The sequence below is a fragment of the Dermacentor albipictus genome, unplaced genomic scaffold (assembly GCF_038994185.2).
Source record: "Dermacentor albipictus isolate Rhodes 1998 colony unplaced genomic scaffold, USDA_Dalb.pri_finalv2 scaffold_17, whole genome shotgun sequence".
Taxonomy (NCBI): Eukaryota; Metazoa; Arthropoda; class Arachnida; order Ixodida; family Ixodidae; genus Dermacentor; species Dermacentor albipictus.
In genome coordinates this window covers 10,852,256-10,874,895 of record NW_027225571.1, presented here as the reverse complement: position 1 = coordinate 10,874,895, position 22,640 = coordinate 10,852,256, and the positions used below count along the sequence as shown (strand labels likewise).

The following is a 22,640-nucleotide window of genomic DNA, read 5'->3' as shown; positions in this document are numbered from 1 at the left end:
AAACACACGCAACTGTCATGTAATAAAGTGCGTTTTTTGCATCTATCATACAGATAATTGCCAAACTTTGCAATGAGCTTCTTGACATGTTTAAAAATTAAAAAAAACAATGTGAGAAAATGTATATTTTGAGCGGAAATAATGATTTTATATCTGCATCCCCCCTTAAAGGGATGTTTAATACACCTACCTCGACTGATACTTCTGGCAACGTGAATCAGTCATTCTTATCATAAGCAAAGGTCTGCTAAGACAGAAAGAATGCAAAAGGGAAACATGGGGTGGCAACACCATTTCGAAATTTCTACACCAACTCCCTGTGACATTGCAGATTTTAGCAGCATTTGCTTATTCTAGCTAAGAGTCACGCTGCAACTGTAATCAAACATAAGCAATTATTCATCCTGGTGACTTTTGTTATCTTTTGTGGCTAAATATGGCAAAGCAGGAATACAGTAAAACCTCGTTAATTTGAAAAATAAGATAATTTGGACTCGTCCTCAGGTTCCAGCAGGCATATGCATTATTTAATGTAATGAAACCCTTATTAATTCAGACATATTTGGCCGCACATCAGACAACTCTTGGAACTCAGAGAGTTTGAAGTGCCACAAATGTGTGTCGCATAAAAGAGCAAAAAGGGCGCCGGTGTCTAACCGAAATGAAGCAGCAGAGTCCGCATCGCCACACTCATCAGCGGAAATTGTACAGAAATGACAGGAACAAACGTTTCATACCTTTATGTGCCTTTATAGTAAGGGTGTGCGAGTAGTGATTTTTGAAACTGAATCGAATACAAATTGAATAGTGCCAGAATCAAATCAATTGTCTAATAGTTTTCAAATATTCAACAACTGTTGTCGCAATTAATTAAAAACGATGTTCATATCCTAGTATTCTTAAAGTTAGCGTATTTTTATGTCATTACCATAGATTTTATGAAGTGTTGTTCATTAAAGGCCAAATGAAGCATTAGCATCAAATAAGTACCATATTTACTCGAATGTAATGCGACCACGATTCTAACACAAGAGTCAACTTTCCAGTCAAGCAAAATAAAATAGAGTAATAATAAAACCACGAAAGTAATGTGAGATGAAGGAAAAAAATGGTACCTTTAATCAAGAAATCACAATTTGGAAACAAGATCTCTTGTCAGATCACTTGCAGAGATTCGCGGGACTTCGCAAAATTTCGCGTGACTTGCTACCAAAAGTGTACCTGACATGTGTTTTTGGCGCTCTACCAAGCTTGCTGTCAATGCAAAGAACGCTCGCTGTCAGTCGTATACTTAGAAAGGTTCGGTGCCGGGATGAGCCAAGCCTGGTAAAAGCAAAACTATCTCTGAAACTGATCCCCTGAAAATCACGTCATCTTCGAGCTTGTTTGAGATTAAGTACTTCTTAAGAGACCGCAAGACCATTTAATTTGAGGACGCTACCAGGCCACTATGAGAACTACGGAGCCCTTCAGACTAGCCCTGGATTTGAAGAGGGCGTTCTGTTGGTCTTGCCATCCGCAAATCATTGACTCGTTGACGTCAGCTGCCGAGCCGCAGCGGAGTTTCCCACATTCTCGGCCATCAAAATTGCTCGTCTCTCAAAGCAGGTCTCATACCGAATGTGCTACGTTGCCATAAAGTCACGAATAAATGGAGTGAAGCAGGAGAGGCTGCAGGGTGCTGCAGCAAAGGTAACCGTAACACCAATCACAAGCACAGCGAAAATGGCATTGATTCCAACAAAAACCAAGTTTTGACTTCGATCAACTTTTATGGATTTGATTGAGACGTACAGGTTGCCAACATACAAATAAAAGCCACGAGATTTAGGATATCTGTTTTAAAATGGTCAATTTTGCAGTTATTCGAATGTAATGTGAGGGTTGAGTTCAAGCTACAAAAATCGTGAAGAAAACTTGCGTTACAATCGAGTAAGTACGCTAGTTTTTTTGCATGCACGGCTCTTCAGAGAGTGCGAATGATCACTGTATAGCACGTAAAGTGACAGTGATAGTAAATGACAAGTGTATAGTGACATAATGTGACCCACGTGACATAGCCTGCTTTATTACACATGTTGTCATGTTTTATACCTATACTATGCCCGCGGGGGTGCAAATTTGTCATACTTTTGCTGCACTTTTTTGTTTAATTAGGTGCAGTTGATGTTTTGAAATATTTTAAATGTATTCAAAAACTATTTGCATTTACGAAAAAAGTTGAACTTCGCAACAATGAAATCTGCGGGGAATGCGAAAAAATTTGCTTTCACGAGAATTTTGTTGTTGTGAAATGAGACATCACAGATAGGTAATCCGTTGCAGAACGAAACTTTACTGTCAAAATTTCATTAGCCTAATTTGGCAAGCTTGCTCAAGTATATAGGACCACATTGCCGATAGTACAAAGTGCGCCGCGTGCATTGATCAACAGTGGCAGCACTGCTGTGGAGCATTATTCTCGGTCAATTGGTTTCAGAGGTACAATCACTTTTGCGAGATTTTGCAAAAATTAGCACCAGACACAGACAAGCAACACTCAACACATGCAGCAGCATTTCTCCAGCACACGCTGTCACGCGTAGGCACCGATGTGACCGATGCCGAGCACGAGAGTGATCGTATCTCGTATACCCGAAGGCAGTTGATCGAGATTACAGCCCCTTGGCACAAATCCACATCCGGCACCGAGCCAGTACACGATGCCCGTTGGATGACACCAAAACCAGGGTTCTTGAAGCAAGGAATGCGTGTTCCTGGACGATCGCATCAATCACGGCCCAATTAGTGATTCTCCATGGTGCAGCCATCATGTCAAACGCCATAAACCATTCCACATCCGTGGGACATCCATTTCCTTGTGTTCGCTGCATTTTTCTCGTCGAGGCACACATTATGCACTGCACTAGGTGTGCAAAGTCGTCGTCACATGTCGGTAGCAACACGCGTGTCGTTTCAAATGGGGAATCAACAAAGAAGATGGTGGCCATGACGTGTTTCCAGCTCATGCGATCGCCTCTGGCACTTGCTTGTATTTTGTAAACAAAAATGGCGGCACCCATGCAAGTGTAATGTGGTGGTATTTTACGCAATTTTAGTGCAAAGCAATCGCACTTGAGTACATTTTGGAGCCTGCTAGCTTTGCACAGCCAGGTAATATGCGAGGTTACGTTCCGGAAAATTTCACTGCGGGATTGTGGTACAGCAACATTTCATTGTCAAGAAGTACAACATGCATTGAATCCTATTGGATTCGAAGACCGAATCCAATAGGACACTGTTTGATTCATTATTTAAAAGTTTCGAATATTCACACACCCATAATAATATTCGCCTTTATTTTTGTGTTTACAGCCGGGTATAGCACCGCATTGGCCACACACCTTCATAACTGCATAGCCACCATCCACATTCGCATTGATAGCAACAGAAGTTTTGTCCGCAGCAGTTACAGCAAACAGTTTGACTCGGTGCAAAGCTGTCGAGCATGAAAAGTGTCGGCTACATCGCAGTAGACGCTGTTGGCAACCAGCTCACTTGCAAAAAACATAATCTAGATGTGTGTTTGCTAGTGAAAAGTGTGTGTTGGGTGAAGATGCACTCCAGTGGCCATGCTGCAAAGGAAGTTGTGAGGTTTTCGCTGTTGTGAGTATTAATCAGTCACTAGATGATAAGAATTGCGGTTTCTGCAGTGCTGTTGTGCAATATAGAAACGGGATTTGCTGATTCAATCAGTAAATAAAAGTGTGTTGACATAGTAAGCATTTGTTTATTGTTTTCTTGATACCCTGAATAATTCTACATTTAGTTAATTCGGACTTTTTCTTTCGGCCCTGTGAAATCCGAATCAACAAGGTTTTACTGTATTGTATTGTGAAATTCTTTGCATTAGACAGCTGCTTGCCATGGTGGCTCACTGGCTATAGTATTCTGCATCTGAGCTCAAAATCGCAAGTGTGTTTCTCAGCCATGACCCGCTGCGGAGGCTCGGTGGCTCTGGCATTGCCCTGCTCAGCTCGAGGTCGCGGGTTGGATCCCAGCAGTAGTAGCCACATTTCCGATGAGGGAAAAATGCAAAAATGCATGTGTACTTAAGTTTATGTGCGCATTAAGGAACCCCGGGTTTCCAAAATTAATCTGGAGTCCTCCACTATGGCGTGCCTTATAATCAGATACATAGTTGCTTTGCACATAAAACCACAGGATTTAATTTTGGTTCTTGGCCATGGCAGCCGCATTCTGATGGGTGTGGAATGCAAAAACGCTTATGTTGTACACTAAAGAACACCTGGTGGCCAAAATTAATCTGGAGCCACTCACTGTGACGTCTCTCTTAGCCTGCGTTTTGATTTGTAATGCCGTGCTCCACAATTTGGTTTTGATTAGACAGCCACAATTAAATCACTTGAGAGTAAATTTCGGAAAGATACTTATGGACTTTTTTTTTTTTGTAATCGAAATTGTTATGTTAATGAAATACAGCACAAGTTTTTCAGAAATAGTGTGCCTGTCATGTAATGTAGGGTTTCTCTTTAGTAATCCTTTGTTTGACTTCTTTAACAAGTGACAATATATTTTCTGAACTTATAGTTCCAAAATTGTGGTCTAGGAACCTTTTAGGGCCTCGTATTTGTCTCTGGGTTCTGAAAACCTTCATTCTCTACTGAAGCTCCCTGAATTTGATGCCTAGATAAGAAAGTCAAACAAAGCATTGTAGAACCATTGGGCTTTTGGCATATCAAGCCATGGCTGCACCTCCTTATGTCCTGAGAGCAATTATTTGTGCAGCTTTGCATTTATCTTGGCACTGTGCACATATCAACTGGTGAACTGGAGCAATACAAGGTGTCCCTTTTTATTGGAGGTAAATAGACACTCGCCACCGGTAACAACAAAAGAGCAAAGTTTATGACATTTCGCGACCTTTGTTCGGGTCCCTTGTTCACAAATGCAAAAGAGGCAGCACCAAAATGACCTAGCTGTTGTGATCGCGATTAACCCTTGTATAACCCTTCTGCACTTGCGAAGCTACCTTGTCAAAAATCCTGTACCATCGCTAATCTATGTAAATACTCATCACACGCGCAATAAGATCAGTCTTGCGGTGTACCCCCGTGGCTCTGGTTGTACTCATTCTGTCTACTGCCTTTTCGGCATGGTGACACGGCAGTAGCCAAGGGACACACAGCCACCAATGCGCTTGCTGAACATCTCTTAACACATGTCACAACATTGATCGGCATTCTGCGATGATAACCAGTGTCACCCCTCCTTATCTTGGAATCTTTATTCAGTCCACACCACATACACTTAATCGGACATGTGGGAATCTACCTGAAGTATTCACCAGTTCATTGCGCCATCTATCATGTTGTAAGGCAAGGCTCAGTCTCTTCTGCATTTGCGAACAAAGGATCTGCACGAGTCTCGAATGTCGTAAGCAATGTTCTTTTTTTGCGTGTGGTGAGTGTTTACCTACAAAAATACGTATGCCTATTGCCAGACAGTGTTTTGTCGAACCACGGATTAAGTTGTCCGATTGTGAGTACATGTCTGATTCATACTTTGTTTAGCTGCATCATTATTCTTTGTCATGCATAGTAACTTCCACCCTCCTTTCTCTGGGCACTAGCACAGCTTTTAGTGGTGCAGAACGGGTGCCTAATGCATTGAGGATTGACAGCAATGCCTCTTTTCGGTATTAACGGAGGCATTTGGGCTGCATAACTTGGGATAAATGTAAAACTAAGCAGCACTTAAATCAGCAGCACCCTTTGCATTATCTGCAGTCGTCCGTGCTATTGTCTTCTGGCAACGATGGTCTCCTTCGTTTCTGGAAGTTGGAGAGCTCGAAATGTGACCTGATTGCTGTCTTCCGCCGGCACCAGTCTGGCATAAATGCTCTTGATGTGTATGCATTGCCAGGTGAGCTGTCTTCTTTTTATTATTTACCCGTATTTCATTTTCTTTCTTTAATTGTTCCTGCACCTTGCTAAGATCTTGCAGTGCTACAGTCATAACACAGAGTGGAGCTACTTGCCCACATATTAGCAATCCAGGGAGAAGTACAGAGCTTAGTGTTATCTTTTTTTTAACCACATTGCTAGCGCTTTTTGATCAGTGTATGAAAACAAGATTCAAGTCTTTTTGACTGCTTAGTCATTTCACCTCACGACGAAGTCATTTGGCATTTTGCTTCCACTAATGATAGCATTAACCCCCTATAGCCATAACTTTTTTTTCTTTTGTGCCTGATACAAGAAAAGCTATACAGTGCAACTGTACATCATGCTACGCATTCACTGCCATGCAGAGAAAGACCTGCAAGGGCACAATTGAGGATGTGAGGTGTTGAGGGTTTTATTCTCTTGCATTGCCTCTCTCATGCACTCTTAACGCACTATAACAGAGTGTAGCGCAGACACCTAATGCTCCTTAACCCAACAACGCAACAACTTTGGCACCAGCTTTCGCATGCCCTCTTAAATGGTCGTTGCCCTATCTGTGCCGAAAGCCAGCCCACCATACTGGCCACCATGCTACCAGGGAGCTTCTGCTCGGACCATTGTTTCTCCATTGCAGAAACAATAAAATCATCATGCACGAAGGTTGAGTCCATAGGAGGTGGCACTAATACATTCTCCAAAAGACTTTATAATTCCTTCATCACTCTTGAAAGTCTGGTCTGTGCATCAAAAGTGAAAATTCCCTCCTCATGAAAAGAATTCTCCAGTTATTGTGAAATTTAAATTCCATTTTTTTCCATTTCACTTTGCAAAAGCTTTATACAAACAAGACCTTACACCTAGGAAAAGCATATTTGGTGTGCATTTTGTTTAGAAGTGCACTACAGCGGATAAAAATACAACTTGCTTGCTTCACTAACCAGCGTACCCTGCGGTTGTCAGAATCGTATATAAGGCAAAAGGCTTTTTTTAGGCTGCCACTTTTGAAGAAGAAAAAAAAAGAGAGAAAAATACCTCATAATTGTGGCAACTGAGCATTTCAGCCTTTTTTTTTATTGAAATGAAAATAAAAGAAAGAGACGCAGTCGCCTTATAATAGTGACGGCTACTCTTTTTTGTATAGCGGAAACAACAATATAAAAATATATGTAAGAAAATGAAAAGAAACCATGTCATATGGTTGGAAATCCACAGCACACAGTCCCATACACCCATGACCATATCAATGTAAAAGTCAAATGCAAGTGGCACCACAATGAGTTTGTAAACAGTCACAAACACACACAAGCGGCCATGATGTAGATTGCGATGAGCATATGAACACATGAGGAGTTGCACAGAGTTAAAATAATGCACGCACAGAATACAAAAAAAAATCTACTATAACACGTAATATACAAGTGCTAGTAACTACAAATAATACCCCGCAGGGGCGTCGTCTGCGTCAGCAGGTGTTTGGTGTGTTGCATCACCACGTACCCGAGCTCATGAGGGTTGGACCCTCCCGCATCTAACCGTGCGTAGCTTAGCCGTGTCCAGGGAAAAGGGGGGTTGAGGGGGGTTCCTGGGGGTTAAGCCGATGCTGAGTTTCAGGACCTTTAAGGCCCCTCAGCAGAGGCAAGACACCCCTTTGGCCTCGGCTTCACATAGACGGGACCCCTGGACTGACCCACCCAGGGGAAATTGGTAGTTGCCTTTTCCTGTCTCTCTCTCTCTCTCCCTCCAACCTTCGTCTTTCTCTCACTTTCCATCTTTCGTGTCTTCTCTTGGCTTCCCTTCCAATTTTTCCTTATGTGAATAGCCAACCTAGGTTGTTTCATATTTGGTTATAGTAATAACATACAGCTGGCATTTGCAGGACCCATTTTTACTGTCCCTGTAGCGTCCCCCTGTAGGGCTCTGCGGTGGGTTGCTGGCATTATTGCCGAAAATTACATTCCTCTATGGCAAGTTCCTTTCCCCCCCGCCCCCTCCCTGATCGCCCTCAGAAAAGAGGGCAAACCGAAGATGTATTCCAGTTCCTTGGACATCAAAGACCCAAGTTCCCATGATTTCACGTCATTCACTCGGAAAGATCACATAAACAAGTACGAACGATCTCCCCATTTCTAGTTTCAAAGTCTTCAACTGAGGCTCTTGCTCCAGGCTATAAGGCATCAAGGATGGCAAGTAGTGATCTCCTCTTGGAGCTCCATCTGAAACAATTCGAAAAGTTACCCAGTCTAGTGTCATTTGGGGTCATTCAAGGGACAGTAACTCTGCACCGCACTATGAACATTACCCGCGGCGTTGTCTCAGACGATGATTTGCTTCAGCTGACAGAGGCAGAACTTTTAAAGGGCTTTAGTGAGCAGAATGTTGTCAATGTCGAAAGAATTAAGATGAGGTGGGATGGTAAAGAAATTGAGACCAAACACCTAATGCTCACCTTCAGTTTAAATGTCCTTCCCCGAGTCGATCGAGGCCGGTACATCAAGCTCCCTGTTAGACCATACATGCCAAATCCTCTCAGATGTTACAAATTTCAGCGTTTTGGCCCCAGTTTGCACAGTTGCTGAGGGTGCCAAATGTGTATGAAATGCAGTACCCATGAACACACTTCTGAACCTTGCAAGAACTCTCTCCACTGTGTAAACTGTGATGGGGAGCATGCAGCATACTCGCGGTCATGCCCATTCTGGAAAAAAGAAAAGGAAATTGTAACAATTAAAGTTAAGGAAAACCTAAGTTTCAAGGAGGCATGCAGGCAGGTATCCTACCTGCCCAAAAACACATTTGCCGATATCACTCATCAGGGGGCGGCGACACAACGGCTTCCGGCAGCTGTCCGGCCCATACTCAGTGAGTCCGCAGTGACGCCATCTGCACCCGGGGTAGTTGCAGCTTAAAAAAAGACACTCCAAAAAAAGATCGCTCCAAAAATGACAAAACCCGCGTCACGGCGCCTGGAAAGGACCCGTGAACTAATATCAGTCTCTTAAACACACAGCACCAAACACATTTATCGTTTAGTAAAGCAATGAAGGGGGCTAGTTGGTGAACGTTCATGGTTATATTGCGCTCAGTTTGACACATTTATCATAATGGAAACACAAATACTACAGTAAAATTTATGAGGACTTCTACATAACCTAGATGACATTATAGAACTACTACACAAACACAATCCCAAGTTGCTGTGTGTTCAAGAGACACATCTCAAACCTACCAACACAAGTTTTCTTCGAAACTCACCATCTTCCGAAAAACCGTAACGAGGCTAATGCCTCCGGCAGTGTAGCAATAGTAGCCGACAAGGTGGTAGCTTGCCAACGCGTCGCCCTTCAGACATCCCTTGAGGCAGTGTCAGTTCAGGCCATTCTTTTTAATAAGTTGGTGACTGCATCTACCATTTATATACCCCTGAACCATCATCTCGAAAGGACAGTCTTTTATAATCTCATTGATCAGCTTCCCAAGCCTTATATACTCATGGGAAATTTTAACGCTCATAGCACAATGTGGGGAGACTCACGATGCGATGCGAGAGGTAGACTCATTGAAAATTATCTTTTAACCTCCAGTGCGTGCCTCTTTAATAAGAAAGAACCAACATATTATAATCCACATCATAACTCGTAATCACCAATAGACCTAGCGATCGGCTCCGCTTCTATCTTCCCTGATTTAGAATGGTGTGTAATTAAAAATTCATTCAGAAGTGATCACTTCCCAGTAACGCTGAACTTCGTAAACCAACATGACTTGCCTCCACACTTCCCTCGCTGGAAACTGGCCTCAGCTGACTGGGAACGTTTTAGGGAATCCAGCCACATATCACAGGATTTTATAGATAATTTTAGCATAGATCATGCTGTTTCATACTTTACCGCTTTTATCATTGATGCCGCTGAAAAGTTAATTCCTCAAACAAGAGGCACTTCATTCAAAAGATGGGTCCCCTGGTGCAAAGACAATTGTAGAGAGGCATGGAAAAGACAAAATAAAGCTTGGGGCAAACTACATGGAAGTCCTACAGCCGAAAATCTAGTAGAATTTAAACAGCTTAAATCACAGGGAAGAAGGATGCAACGACATGCAAAGAGGGCAAGCTGGCAGAGGTTTCTCTTAGGTACAAATTCATATACTCAAGAAGCTAAAGTATGGGACGGGCAGAAAAGGCTAAAGGGACTAGAAAATCATCCGTTGCCCCTAGTGAATGGTGAAGCGAACCTCTTGGAAGACCAAGCTGACGCTCTTGGCGAACACTTTCAGACCGTTTCCAGTTCTGATCATTACTCCAAGGCATTCCTGAAACACAAACAAGTAGCCGAACACAAGGCTACTGACCATAAAGTGTTACGTACTTTGCACCGCTGCACCACTATTACGACTTTGTGGTCCCGTAGCGCTCGTCACCCGTTTCGTGACAGAGCGTTGGTAGCGAAGACTCCGAGCCAGGCGTCGATGAGAATAACGAAAGGGATTTTATACATTATATACAGGTCATTGTACAGGACAAGATCGGATCGGCACTGGGGCCGAGAGCTCACACAAACGCGACTGTTCCCGCACGGCGACGTCTGGCGAAAACGCGTGACACATCTCACCCCAGTCGGGAGCGACACTGTCTCCCGGTGGGTCGGCGGATCCTGTTTTTCAGGCAGCGCGTCGCTGCTTTTATAATCCCCGAGGAACCATTGTCACTCAAACGGCCCAATACAAAGTCAGCACACGACGGTCGTCCGAGGGGTCCAACCAGCGACCGCGCTGGCCACCCGGTTCAAAGTTCGCGCGCGCGGAGACCTCCATGCAAAAGGAGGTGCGGCGCCGGGCTGTCTGGCACACGCTGACACGTCTAAACACGTCGCCTGCCGATGCTTCTCCCGCAGGACACCGCTGCCTGACGGCTCAGCATCTTGCCTTTTTAAGGGAGAATTTGGGCGCTCGCAGGATAAATTCTGCATCTTGCAGATTCGGAATCCGGGCTTGTGGTAATGGCACAACAGCATCCCCGCCCTCAGATAAGGCGCCGGGAAGACGAGCTGCCTCCACGTGGCTCGGATGCCGGGCGCGCACGTTCGTCAGGCTCGTCCAAGTTCACGTCCAGTGTCGGGACGCCAGGTAACTTCACGTGCCCAGGTCCGACTCGCCAGGACAGGAGCTCTGCTCACCGCGTCGTCGCCAAGGCACCTTGACCAGCTCCGCTCGGGTCGTTCCTAAGACCTTGCTTCTCGCCACTGGTCCCGCTTGGTCGTTCTGCAGCTTGCAAAACCGTCCGGCAAAAGGCAACACCCAACACGAACAAGTGCCCTCTGTCTCCCGTCAAACACCAGACAAGGCCATAATCCAAATCAACCTAACTAAATCGCTATCCCCTTTTGCTCCCGCTGCAACAAGAGGCAGGTGTACGATCTAGCACACAAGGCTCAAACAATCAGTTTTCAAATTAACAACACACCAAAATAGAAACAATTAATAATCAGCAATAATAATGACAAATAGAATGGTCCCCTTGAAATCGCTTTGGACCGAAAACATATTACTGAGGAAGCAAATGAGGTCATTCATTTTTCCCGGCGATATTTTCGCGGAATCCGAAGCTGCTTATATGTGCGACCCTGCTTATCCGTGTAGCGGCGGTACAATAAGCCAGATTCCTTGCCAAATGAAACCCTCTTTTTTCTCACTCCCCGTTTGACGCTCTTCCTCAGATCGGCTAATGAACAGTCTTCCTGTTGCTCGCGAATCAGACTTTCTCTTTCAACTGCAGCCTGCTCCTGCCGGCTGGCGGAAACCGGAGCGAGTGTGGAGCCCGCGTCGCCTAACTGCGGCGTCGCGTCCAAATCGCGGCTAGCACTGCACGTGTCACTCCCACTCACTTCCAGGACCCGCTCGCCTAGGCCAGCCTCCGAGCTCTGCCTCTCCCGTGACTGCTCGCCACTCAAGTTACCCTGATCGGTCCCTGTACCGCACCGCTGTTCGCTCACCGACGCTAAGTCAAGTTCCCTCGACAGCGGGCGCGCTTTGGATCGCGTGGGGGCCATGTACGCCACGTCGGCAAAGAATGATTTGCCGTGATCCCTCAGCAGCTGCTCCGAGCTATTTGAGAAGAGGTAGGAAAATTGCTCCGGGAGGGCGGCTGACACAGCGGCTTCGGTGTTAAGTTTCCCAAACTCTCCTTCAATGATAACCGTTGCGATCGGTAAACAGACACTCTCCTTCTCGGCCACTTGCCGTATCCTAACGCACTCTCCCGTAAAATCACTCGAGGAGACGAAAGACGGGTGAACAACGTCCATAGTTGCTGCAGAGTCCCGCAGTGCACGGCACTTCTTGCCGTTTACCTTAATTTCCTGCACATAGGGCTCCAATAGACGTATGTTTTTGTGAGTTTCCTGTATCGTTGCAAAAGCAATTCTCTCTGGGCAGCTTGCAGCGATGTGCCCTTGCTTTTTGCAGTTGTAGCAGGTTAACGGTTTCCGTTTTTCAAAAGAACGCGTCATTTCGTTTCGCTGTTTCGGACCATCGTCATCATTCTGAGATGCATTCTGTCCTTCCCTTACAGTTTCTTTGGTAAGGGATTCGTCGTCCCAAAACTCGCGACGCGTGATTTGCTTCCGTTCGTCGGGCTTCCCGGAAAACCAATCTCTCCTATCAGCTTTTTCTACGCGCACTGCCTTGCTGTGCAAGCTGCGGCGGGTGTAATACTCTTCCGCTAACTCTGCTGCCTTGTTTAGCTTAACCTCCTTTAGCCTATCTTGCAGCCAGAGCCGGACATCCTCATCAATGCAACGGTAGAACTGCTCCAATGCGATGCATTCGACAATTTTGTCGCGGTCGTCGTAAACCTCTTCGCCCTTCAGCCATTCCACCAGGTCGGCTTTTAGACGAAACGCGAAGTCAACATTCGACTCCTTACCCTTTTTTGCATACCGGAACCTCTGCCGGAAAGCTTCGGGCGACAATTTGTACTTCCGCAGTAGCGCTTCCTTCACATCACTGTAGCTCTCAAACGCCTCTTTCGATAAGCAAGTTATTACGTCTGATGCCTCCCCAGGAAGCAACGCTAACAGATTCTGTGCCCAGAGGGATCGCTCAATGCTATTCCGTTCGCACACGTGCTCAAATTTCACGAGGTATTTGGCCATATCCTCTCCGACGACAAAGGGTGGAAGTTGATCGCGTATTCTTGGACCGTTAGAAGTTAGATTAGGCGCCGGCGAGTTATTTCGGATCTCCAACTCTTTCATTTTAAGCTCGTGCTCACGTCGCTCCCGCTCTCTCCTTTCCTCCTTTTCCTCTTCGCGACGTTCCTGTTCTCTCCTTTCCTGCTCGCAACGTTCCTTCTCCCTTTCCTCCCTTTCCCGACGTTCCTTGATATCCGCCCAGGCCTCAGCGGCTTCCTCAGCCGTTACGTCCCCAGTCCTCATGACCTCAAGGATCGCATTCTTTCTTTTGGTTGAGCCCAACTCAATGCCCAACTCCTCACAAATTTCGAGAAGTTCCTTCACCTTGTACTTCTCCATCGTTCACCCTGTCCTCCTGCTGTTTACCCTCTTTGAATATACCTGCCGTACGCTACTATAACACTACTAGTAAGACATATGCAAGTATTTCACACACTGCCCTGTTTACCCCCTCAGCATCCCCTGGTTTTCAAAACACTCTTACTAGGCTTGAAACACACAAGGTTATCACAATGCAACACCAAATCCTTCCCTAAGCTACTATAACCTGTGTCAGAGAAAGTCTGGTGTTTGAGGTAAACTTCAGGCACTCACCGCGCCGAGGTAGCTGATGCCGGTCAATCCCGTAGCTGCCATCCACTGTTACGGACTTTGCACCGCTGCACCACGATTACGGCTTTGTGGTCCCGTAGCGCTCGTCACCCGTTTCGTGACAGAGCGTTGGTAGCGAAGACTCCGAGCCAGGCGTCGATGAGAATAACGAAAGGGATTTTATACATTATATACAGGTCATTGTACAGGACAAGATCGGATCGGCACTGGGGCCGAGAGCTCACACAAACGCGACTGTTCCCGCACGGCGACGTCTGGCGGAAACGCGTGACACATCTCACCCCAGTCGGGAGCGACACTGTCTCCCGGTGGGTCGGCGGATCCTGTTTTTCAGGCAGCGCGTCGCTGCTTTTATAATCCCCGAGGAACCATTGTCACTCAAACGGCCCAATACAAAGTCAGCACACGACGGTCGTCCGAGGGGTCCAACCAGCGACCGCGCTGGCCACCCGGTTCAAAGTTCGCGCGCGCGGAGACCTCCATGCAAAAGGAGGTGCGGCGCCGGGCTGTCTGGCACACGCTGACACGTCTAAACACGTCGCCTGCCGATGCTTCTCCCGCAGGACACCGCTGCCTGACGGCTCAGCATCTTGCCTTTTTAAGGGAGAATTTGGGCGCTCGCAGGATAAATTCTGCATCTTGCAGATTCGGAATCCGGGCTTGTGGTAATGGCACAACAAAAGGCAGATAAAACGAACCTTTAATTCGCCTTTTAACATTTCCGGGTTGAGAGCCTCCCTGACTGCATGTCAGAGCTCTGCACCTGGACCGGACAGGATCATGTACGACATAATTAAACACCTCCCCAGTTATACTCAAATTACTCTGCTAGCACTTTTTAACGCTATATGGGCTGCGGGATATCTCCCTACCGCATGGAAAGAAGCCCTGGTCGTTCCGATTCTTAAACAGGGCAAAGACCCCACATTAGTAATAAGTTACCGCCCAATTGCACTCACAAGTTGTATATGCAAACTTTTTGAAAAAATGATAAACCGTAGACTTTTACACTTCCTTGAATTAAATAAATTTCTTGATCCATATCAGTGTGGTTTTAGAGTAGGACGATCTACAACCGACCATCTAGTGTGCATGGAAGCAAACATTCGCAACGCCTTCGTGCATAAACAGTCATTCTTATCCGTGTTTCTCGACATGGAAAAGGCGTACAATACAACTTGGCACTACAGTATCCTGCATGACCTATCAACGCTGGGCATCCGCGGCACTATGTTAAACATTATAGAAAGCTACCTGCACAACCGTACATTCTGAGTGAAAATAGGTCATGCGCTGTCGCGTGTATTGATACAGGAAACGGGTACCCTAGGGAGGCGTACTGAGCTGCACGCTCTTTGAAGTTAAAATGAACACACTTCGTAAAGCATTACCACTATCTATTTTTTATTCCGTCTACGTAGACGATATACAAGTAGGTTTCAAATCCTGCAACCTAACAGTCTGTGAGAGACAAGTACAACAGTGCTTAAACAAAGTTTCTAAGTGGGCAAACGAAAACGGGTTCAAAGTGAACCCCCAACAAAAGTTCTTGCATTCTTTTCACCAGGAAGAAAGGGCTTGCTGCAGATCCCACTATCGAAACCCTAGGTGTTATAGTTGACTCCAGGCTTACTTTCATTCCACACATAAAATATCTTAAAGCAAAATGTCTAAAAACAATGAACTTCCTTAAAATCCTATACCACGCAACATGGGGTAGCGACAGGAAGTGTTTATTGAATCTTTACAGGAGCCTAGTTCGATCACGAATAGACTATGGTGTCGTGGTATATCACTCTGCCGCCTTAAGCGCTCTAGAGATGTTAAACCCTATTCACCATCTGGGTATCCGCCTGTCCACTGGCGCATTTAGAACAAGCCCTGTCGAAAGTCTATACGTAGAGTCAGATGAGTGGTCACTCCATTTTTAGAGAACATACATCAGCTTCACCTATTTTCTCAAAGTATGCTCTAATAAGGAACATCCGTGTTTCACAACAGTTAACGACTTGACGTGTGAAACACTTTTTCGTAACAGACACTCTATGAGACTTCCTTTGTCACTGCGTGTAAGAGAACTTAGTGAAGAAATGGATGTCTCAAGTCTTGAACATTGCCTAAAGCCTCCAGCTAAGCTATTACTGCCCTGGGAGTGGCAGGTGATAGACTGTGAGGTATCGTTTGTAGAGGCCACAAAGTGCGCTTCTGACTTCAAAATTGCTATGCATTTCCGTGAACTTGACTTGAAGTACACCTGCTCCGAATTCTCCACAGACGTGTCAAAATCACATGCTGACATATCTTACGCTGCTGTTTGTCCCTTTTTCTGAATCTGACATGTTGAACCCCCTAACAAGTATCTTCACTGCAGAAGCCTATGCAGTGCTGTTTGTGGTAAAGCATATAAACAAATAAACTTGTCAAAGCAATCTTATTCACAGACTCGTTAAGTCTTGTAAAAGTACTCATTTCTTTACAAAAGCATACAAATCCTGCATTCAATGACTTTACTCACTGTTATGCGACATCTATTTATCACATACACATGTAGTAATATGCCGGGTTCCTGGCCATAGAGGAATCGAGGGTAATGTGTTTGCTGACGAGATCGCCAAATCAATAGCATCGCAGGATATTCGTTCTGCTGCTGTCCCTGCCACAGACATGAAGCCTTTCCTACGAAACAAACTGCGATGCCACTGGCAGTGCTTGTAGGATGCTGAAACGAGTAATAAGCTTCACCTAATTAAGCCGAAGTTAGGTTTCTGGCACCCAACTACGAAAACACGAAGAACAGATGTTCTATTCACTAGAGTAAGAATAGGACACACATTTGGCACTCATAACTTTCTCTTGACTGATAACAAGCTTTTAGCCTGTGGTAGATGTGGTGACAGGCTGACCATCCTCCACGTCTTCTTGGAGTGTCGGGAAGCCGAAAGAGACAGAAGGAAACATTTTCCTTTTGCATACCTCTACATTCGGCCATGTTTCTTGTTGAAGAACCATTTTTTAACACCAAAGCAGTCCTTGCTTTTTTGAATGATGTTGTACTACATGTTACAAGCCCATTAAATTTGTAGCGCATCCTCTTTCAGAGGACGCCACTATGACAGTTTTCTTTGGATAGCACATGCCTCTAGGCGCTTGGGTTTCAAGGGCTCTGGTGAGGCAGTAGTGCTCTAGCCAATTTTAACATCTCAGATATTTTGTATATTGCATCATTCTTTCACAATGAATTTCAATGTTCATAGTACACATCCTTAGTCATTGCTATAATTTTATTGTGCATAGATTTTATGCAATTTACATCCTCTCTTTTAAGCCCCTTTACAGCCATGTCACATTAACTTCACAGAACCCATCAGTCCACTGCAAACTCATTAACACTAGCATGGCGCTCTTTGGCCATACCTGGCCCTTGCGCCATTAAACCTCGAACATTCATTCAACTACAAATAATAGAAGCAAGTTATAGTAACATCGTGTGACTATTCAGTGCGACTGTCTGGTACTTGTTAAGGATGCCTGTGTCTTCGTAGCAATGTTCAAGTGCATTCAATGCTTTTCACTGTGCTATTTTCGACGGCCATAGGCACAGTAATATTGTGAGTGAGAAAGGCCGGCCAGGATCAATGGGAGTGGAACTCTTGTTCTAGCTGCCGTCTTTGTGTCATGTACGTGAGGCATTCGAGGAGTAGATGGCAAACATCCTCATCATCGTGGCCACAGTATTAGGCACATAATGTGTGGCTTGGGATTTTTAAAACTAAAATGTTAGCAATAGTGGCAGTATTATCGTTACTGTTAAATTTATTTTGCGTGTTTGTTTTGACCTAGTGTGAGTTAATCCCAAGATTATAGCAAACTGCAAAATGTGTTATGTGGCTTGAGAGTGCAGTCCCACTGGTAAGCACTGCTTTGCTCTCTACTGTTCAGAAGCATCTGCAACTGCTCTTTACATTTTTGGCTCTGCAGACAGAATGCTGCTCGTGGTGACAGGTGGTGACGACAATGCATTGGTTCTGACTAACTACCTCATTACCGAGGACAACTCAGTGGTTGTCTTGGAAGAACAGATCTTGAACAGTGCACACTCCACACAGATCAGTGGTGAGTGGCTGTCTCTCTTCTGCATGTTGCAGCAGCTGGCAGCATTAGTGGCTGTGTGAAAATCCACGTGATTGATAGACATTGCACTGTGCTATGCAAGACCACATGATAGCTGTGTAAGAGACATATACAGCAATGCCATATCATACAAGAGAAACACAGGAAGACTGGACAGGTGCTAACTTCCAATAACTATTCATTTGAATGAAGTGAAAGGTTTTGTTGTTCACAGATGCCTTTTTAAATAGGGTGCAGACATCATTAGCTGAGCATCTAGCTGCCTCTTATATTTGTGCAAATTGTACCTTGTGGTCATCTACACACTATGCTTGTCTTGTGCAATGTTAAAACTTGGTAAGGGATGTTTTAAATATCCAGTCTGTGAACGTACCCTTCTGTACAAGATTAGTAGTACGATATTTGCCAGTATTAATAACTCAATCAAGCTTCTGTCATTGTTAGTAATAAAAAGAAAAGCCATTACAATAAAGCCTGTTCAGTTATCAGCTGCTGGCTGGGTACCTACATATTCACTGCAGCAACAAAGCAACTAATAGAGGTAGCATGTGCCTTTTTTCATTCTGGCATATCCGCCTCATTCACAATTCCCTCTTCCACAGTCTTCATGTGTGTGTGAAGTACACTCAACGCCACATGTCACTCACAACACATAAAGCAAAACGTGAACAAGGTGAATGCAGGAGCCAACGTTTCGACAAGTGGACTTGTCTTCTTCAAGGCGACATATGCTTTCCTCGCCACAGTATATATAGGTGGGGTTCCTCTAAAGGGGAGGGGGTGTGAGGCGGGAGGGCGCGGAAACGAGGGAAAGTGTGTTAGCGTGTCGAATTAGTAAAAGAACGCTGTGTACAAGGTCAAAGCCAGGACCCCCCTCCCCTCACCCCCGTCTGTCAACACACGCGCGCGCGTTAGCCGGCGTGTCAAGGGCGTCTACACGCCGGCTGACAAAAAAAAAAAAGAAAAAAAGAAGGGAAGAAAAAGGAAAGGGGGGGGAACGCTTTTTTTTTTTTTTCAAACTAACTATTGTTGCCTATAGCTTGAGGTTTAGCATAGCGAATAGATTCTAAAGCTCCCTTTGAAACGTTTATGCCTATTGGTTGCAATGTCTTGAACTTATGGATAAGGCATGATTCTCTGTATTTTCTTTCTCGTTCAGAACGGAAATTTGACTGTAAGATGTAGAGTTTAAGTTCATCAATGTTATGACCTGGTTGGTTGAAATGCTCGGCGACGGCTTTGGGAAGCTTTTTAGCTGTGTCCGCGCGATGTCCGTTTAATCTGACGTTCATTGATTGTCCTGTTTCACCGATATATTGTTTCTTACAGAAGGAACATTCAAGCATATAAATCACATCCGAACTTGTGCAAGTGAAGCTAGATTTGACTTCATGTGTATAATTATTTGCGGTGCTTATAATTTTAATGTCACTTTGAAGGTGCCTGCAGGTTTTGCACCTAGGGCGACAACATGCTTTTATTACGGGGGAATGCTGCTGGCTCACTTTTGCGTGCACTAACATGTCTTTAAAGTTCTTGTTTCAGCGATATGTAACCCTGGGTACATCCGGGAATGCTTTTCGCAGACGCTCGTTACTTGATAATATTGGGTGGTATTTTCTTAGGATGTTGTTTGTGTTAAGGAGTGCATTAGAATATTTTGTTATAAAGGCCGGCAGTCTGTCAGATTCTAATGTGGGCTGTCTCTTCGCCAATTCCAACTGTCTCTCCAATCTTGACGCGGTATCATAAGCTCTATCGAGAGCAACTTGGGGATAGTTCCTTTCTGCTAGTGTTGATCTAAGGTCATTAAGGTGGTGGATATAATCGTGGTCTTCGCTGCAGATTCTTCTTATACGTTTCGCTTGTCCGACAAAAATTCCTTGCTTGCAATGTCGCGGGTGATGACTGTTCTAGTCTAAATATTGCTGGCTATCTGTAGGCTTCCGGTAAAGTGTCGTTCTCAGTTTTTCATTTTCTACGTAGACCGTCGTGTCCAGGAAGTTGACCTGACTAGGAGAGTGGTGAGCAGTAAATTTAATACTCAGGTGAAAGCGATTGAAATGGCTAATTAAGTCGGTTAAGGCGCTTGTGCCGTGTTCCCATATTATAAATATGTCGTCAATGTAAGGAAGATAGGTGTGGGGTTTTAAAGGGTAGGATTTCAGCAGGTCTGCTTCAAGCTGTCCCATGAAAATGTTCGCATACGTGGGAGCGAATGGCGTACCCATGCTAGTGCCGAAAATTTGCAGGTAGTGTATAGATTCGAATTCGAAATAGTTGAGCGTGAGAACTAACCTAAGGAGCGATAAATAAACTTCAGGAGCGTGCGCTTGGGGATTGATTGCGAGGGATCTAGAAATGGCTTCAATTGCTTCACTCATGGGAATGTTGGTGTAAAGGGCAGAAACATCCAAAGTGACTAGAATAGCGCGGTCGGAAAGGATTTGGTTGGCGTTGATGCCGTCGATAATACGAAGGAAGTGCGGCGTGTCTTGAACGAAAGATCGGAGGGTGGTGGGTATGTTTGACAGGTGGTGATTTAAGAATTTAGATAGTGACTCAGTAGGTGTGTTGTTATTAGACACAATAGGTCGACCTGGGATTTGTGCTGTAAATATTTCTGCGACCGGAACTTTATGTATTTTAGGAAGAAGATAAAAGCGGCCTGCTGTTTTGTTTTTGGGCATCATGAAGCAATATTCAGATTGCATGATTAGTTCCCTGGACCGGAGCTCCGCTATTGTGCTTAACACAATATTGCTGTAATCTGAGGTTGGGTTAGAGTCAATTTTTCTGTAATGGGTGTGGTTGTTCAGTTGTTTAGAGGCCTCATTCTTGTACTTTTCTGTAGGCCAGATTACGATACTGCCGCCTTTGTCTGCTGGTTTTATTACAATATCATTCCTTTTCGCAAGTTCTTTAAGGATTTGGTGTTGAGCGGGGGTCAAATTTTTGCGTTTCCGGCAATGCCGCGTTGACTCTAGAATTTCCTTTGATATCACTTTTAAGTATAAATCGAGGTCTGGGCACTGTTTGTTTCCGGTGTCCACGTGCTAGGTGGTCTAAGAGAGTGTCTATCTTCTTTTCCTACATCTGGTAGAGTCTCTATCTGGAAGATTACAGCCTTCATTTAGTCAAATAATAATAAAAGCATCAGAAGAAGCTGCATAGATATAAAATACTTGAAGAAAACGTTTATCCATAAATAACTGTAAATGGCAAGTATTATGTATATGGTGATTTGTCGTCAAATGTTATCAGCATCATTGCATCCTAAAAGCAGCTACTATATGTATTAAACCGGTACATTTTTATGTACTTGTGTCGATATAACAACTTATGTTTGAGGTTTGCATGCAGTGTGCCTACCGTAGTATGCTTTTTGCTGTTTCCATAGACCTTGTCATTTTCTGGCTTCATATGTCTAGTAAAGGGTGCAATCTGTATGAAGAATCTTGCTTGTGATGAGAGTGGGAATGTGTCTGTAGAAGAAAACCTTTTATTGCACTTTTGTCAATGCCCTCAAAGGCATCGTCTTTAGTGCACTGTAGAAAAGTTAACCTGCTTCAAGTAGCAGCATCATAAGTCCTTTAGTTGTTGAAATGGCATCCCATTTACTGTTTTTCATTTTTGACCGTGTGCAGCATTAGACTGCTTAAAGTTACTGGTTAATATTAATGTACAGTAGAACCCTGATGATATGATCCCATTACATACGATTTTCCGATTTTCCGGCACCAACATACGCAGTTAAGAACACAAAAAATTAACCATAGGGCTGCATTAATTTTTCACAGGTTCATACATTCCCAGAAAACACAATTTTTCGACACCAGCGTTTATTACATCGCCAAACTGTGATCGTATGATACAGTTTTCCAGCTGCTAGATCCCATGTAAACTACAAAATGCGCAAGGCACATGTGATCAAAAACAGTATTTAGCTGCTCGCCACTGTAGCTTCACCTCAATAATTGTCTGCATTTCTCGTGTGAAAACGCCGGTGCACGCTCAGTTTCTTATTCTGGTACCAGCAAATCACCTACTGGGTCGTCACATGCCGCATTAACGACTATCGTCGCCAACCCTATTGGGAAAAGCATCTTCACCTATCTGTTTCACAGCACGTGGTGCTGTTGGAAGCATGCTGCACACTTGCAATAGGCAATAACCCAAACGCGCCACTGTTCCCTGCTGCAGGTGGCACGGTGTGAGCGCCACATTTTGACGGCATCCGACATCACCCTCAAGCTCGATCTTGTTTTGGTTTCCCGTCGCTATCTGCAATATGCAATAGGAAATTAACAAAATGTCTCTCCAGCCACCGAAGCCCCACTGGCTCAACACGTGTCGGTGTCACGTGCCTATATCAACCCTGATGGCCCTGAGTTGCTCCTTGTCCTCCCTTGTCATCTGTGATCCGTCGTTCTCAAACAACTTCACGATGCAGTGACGGCGGGACACCTTGGAGTTTTGCGTACATACGACCGTGTATCACACCGGTTCTTCTGGCCGGGTCTCTACCACTCTGTGCGTCGTTATGTCGCAACTTGTGAATTGTGTCAGCACCGGAAGAAACCTCCCCTGCCACCTGTCAGGCGACTCCATCCAATTGATGTTCCCTCTGAACCATTCTTTCACATTAGCCTTGACCTGCTTGGCCCTTTTCCGACGATGACTAGAGGGAATAAGTGGATCACTGTCGCTACTTATTACGCAACACGCTACGCGATAACAAAAGGCGTTGCAGACTAGTTGC

The 22,640-nt window shown here is 44.8% G+C and overlaps 1 protein-coding gene across 5 annotated transcripts in view; it reads left to right on the top strand.

Annotated features, from left to right (window-relative positions):
• The window catches only part of LOC135909425 (tRNA (34-2'-O)-methyltransferase regulator WDR6), a 443,227-nt gene that overhangs the window by 395,730 nt on the left and 24,857 nt on the right, over window positions 1-22,640 (top strand). For all 5 annotated transcript variants that reach the window (XM_065441378.2, XM_065441379.1, XM_065441377.1 and 2 more), the window contains 2 exons: window positions 5,790-5,925; window positions 17,726-17,860. In XM_065441378.2, coding sequence (XP_065297450.1) covers window positions 5,790-5,925; window positions 17,726-17,860 — 271 coding nt within the window. The remainder of the gene's footprint in view (window positions 1-5,789; window positions 5,926-17,725; window positions 17,861-22,640) is intronic.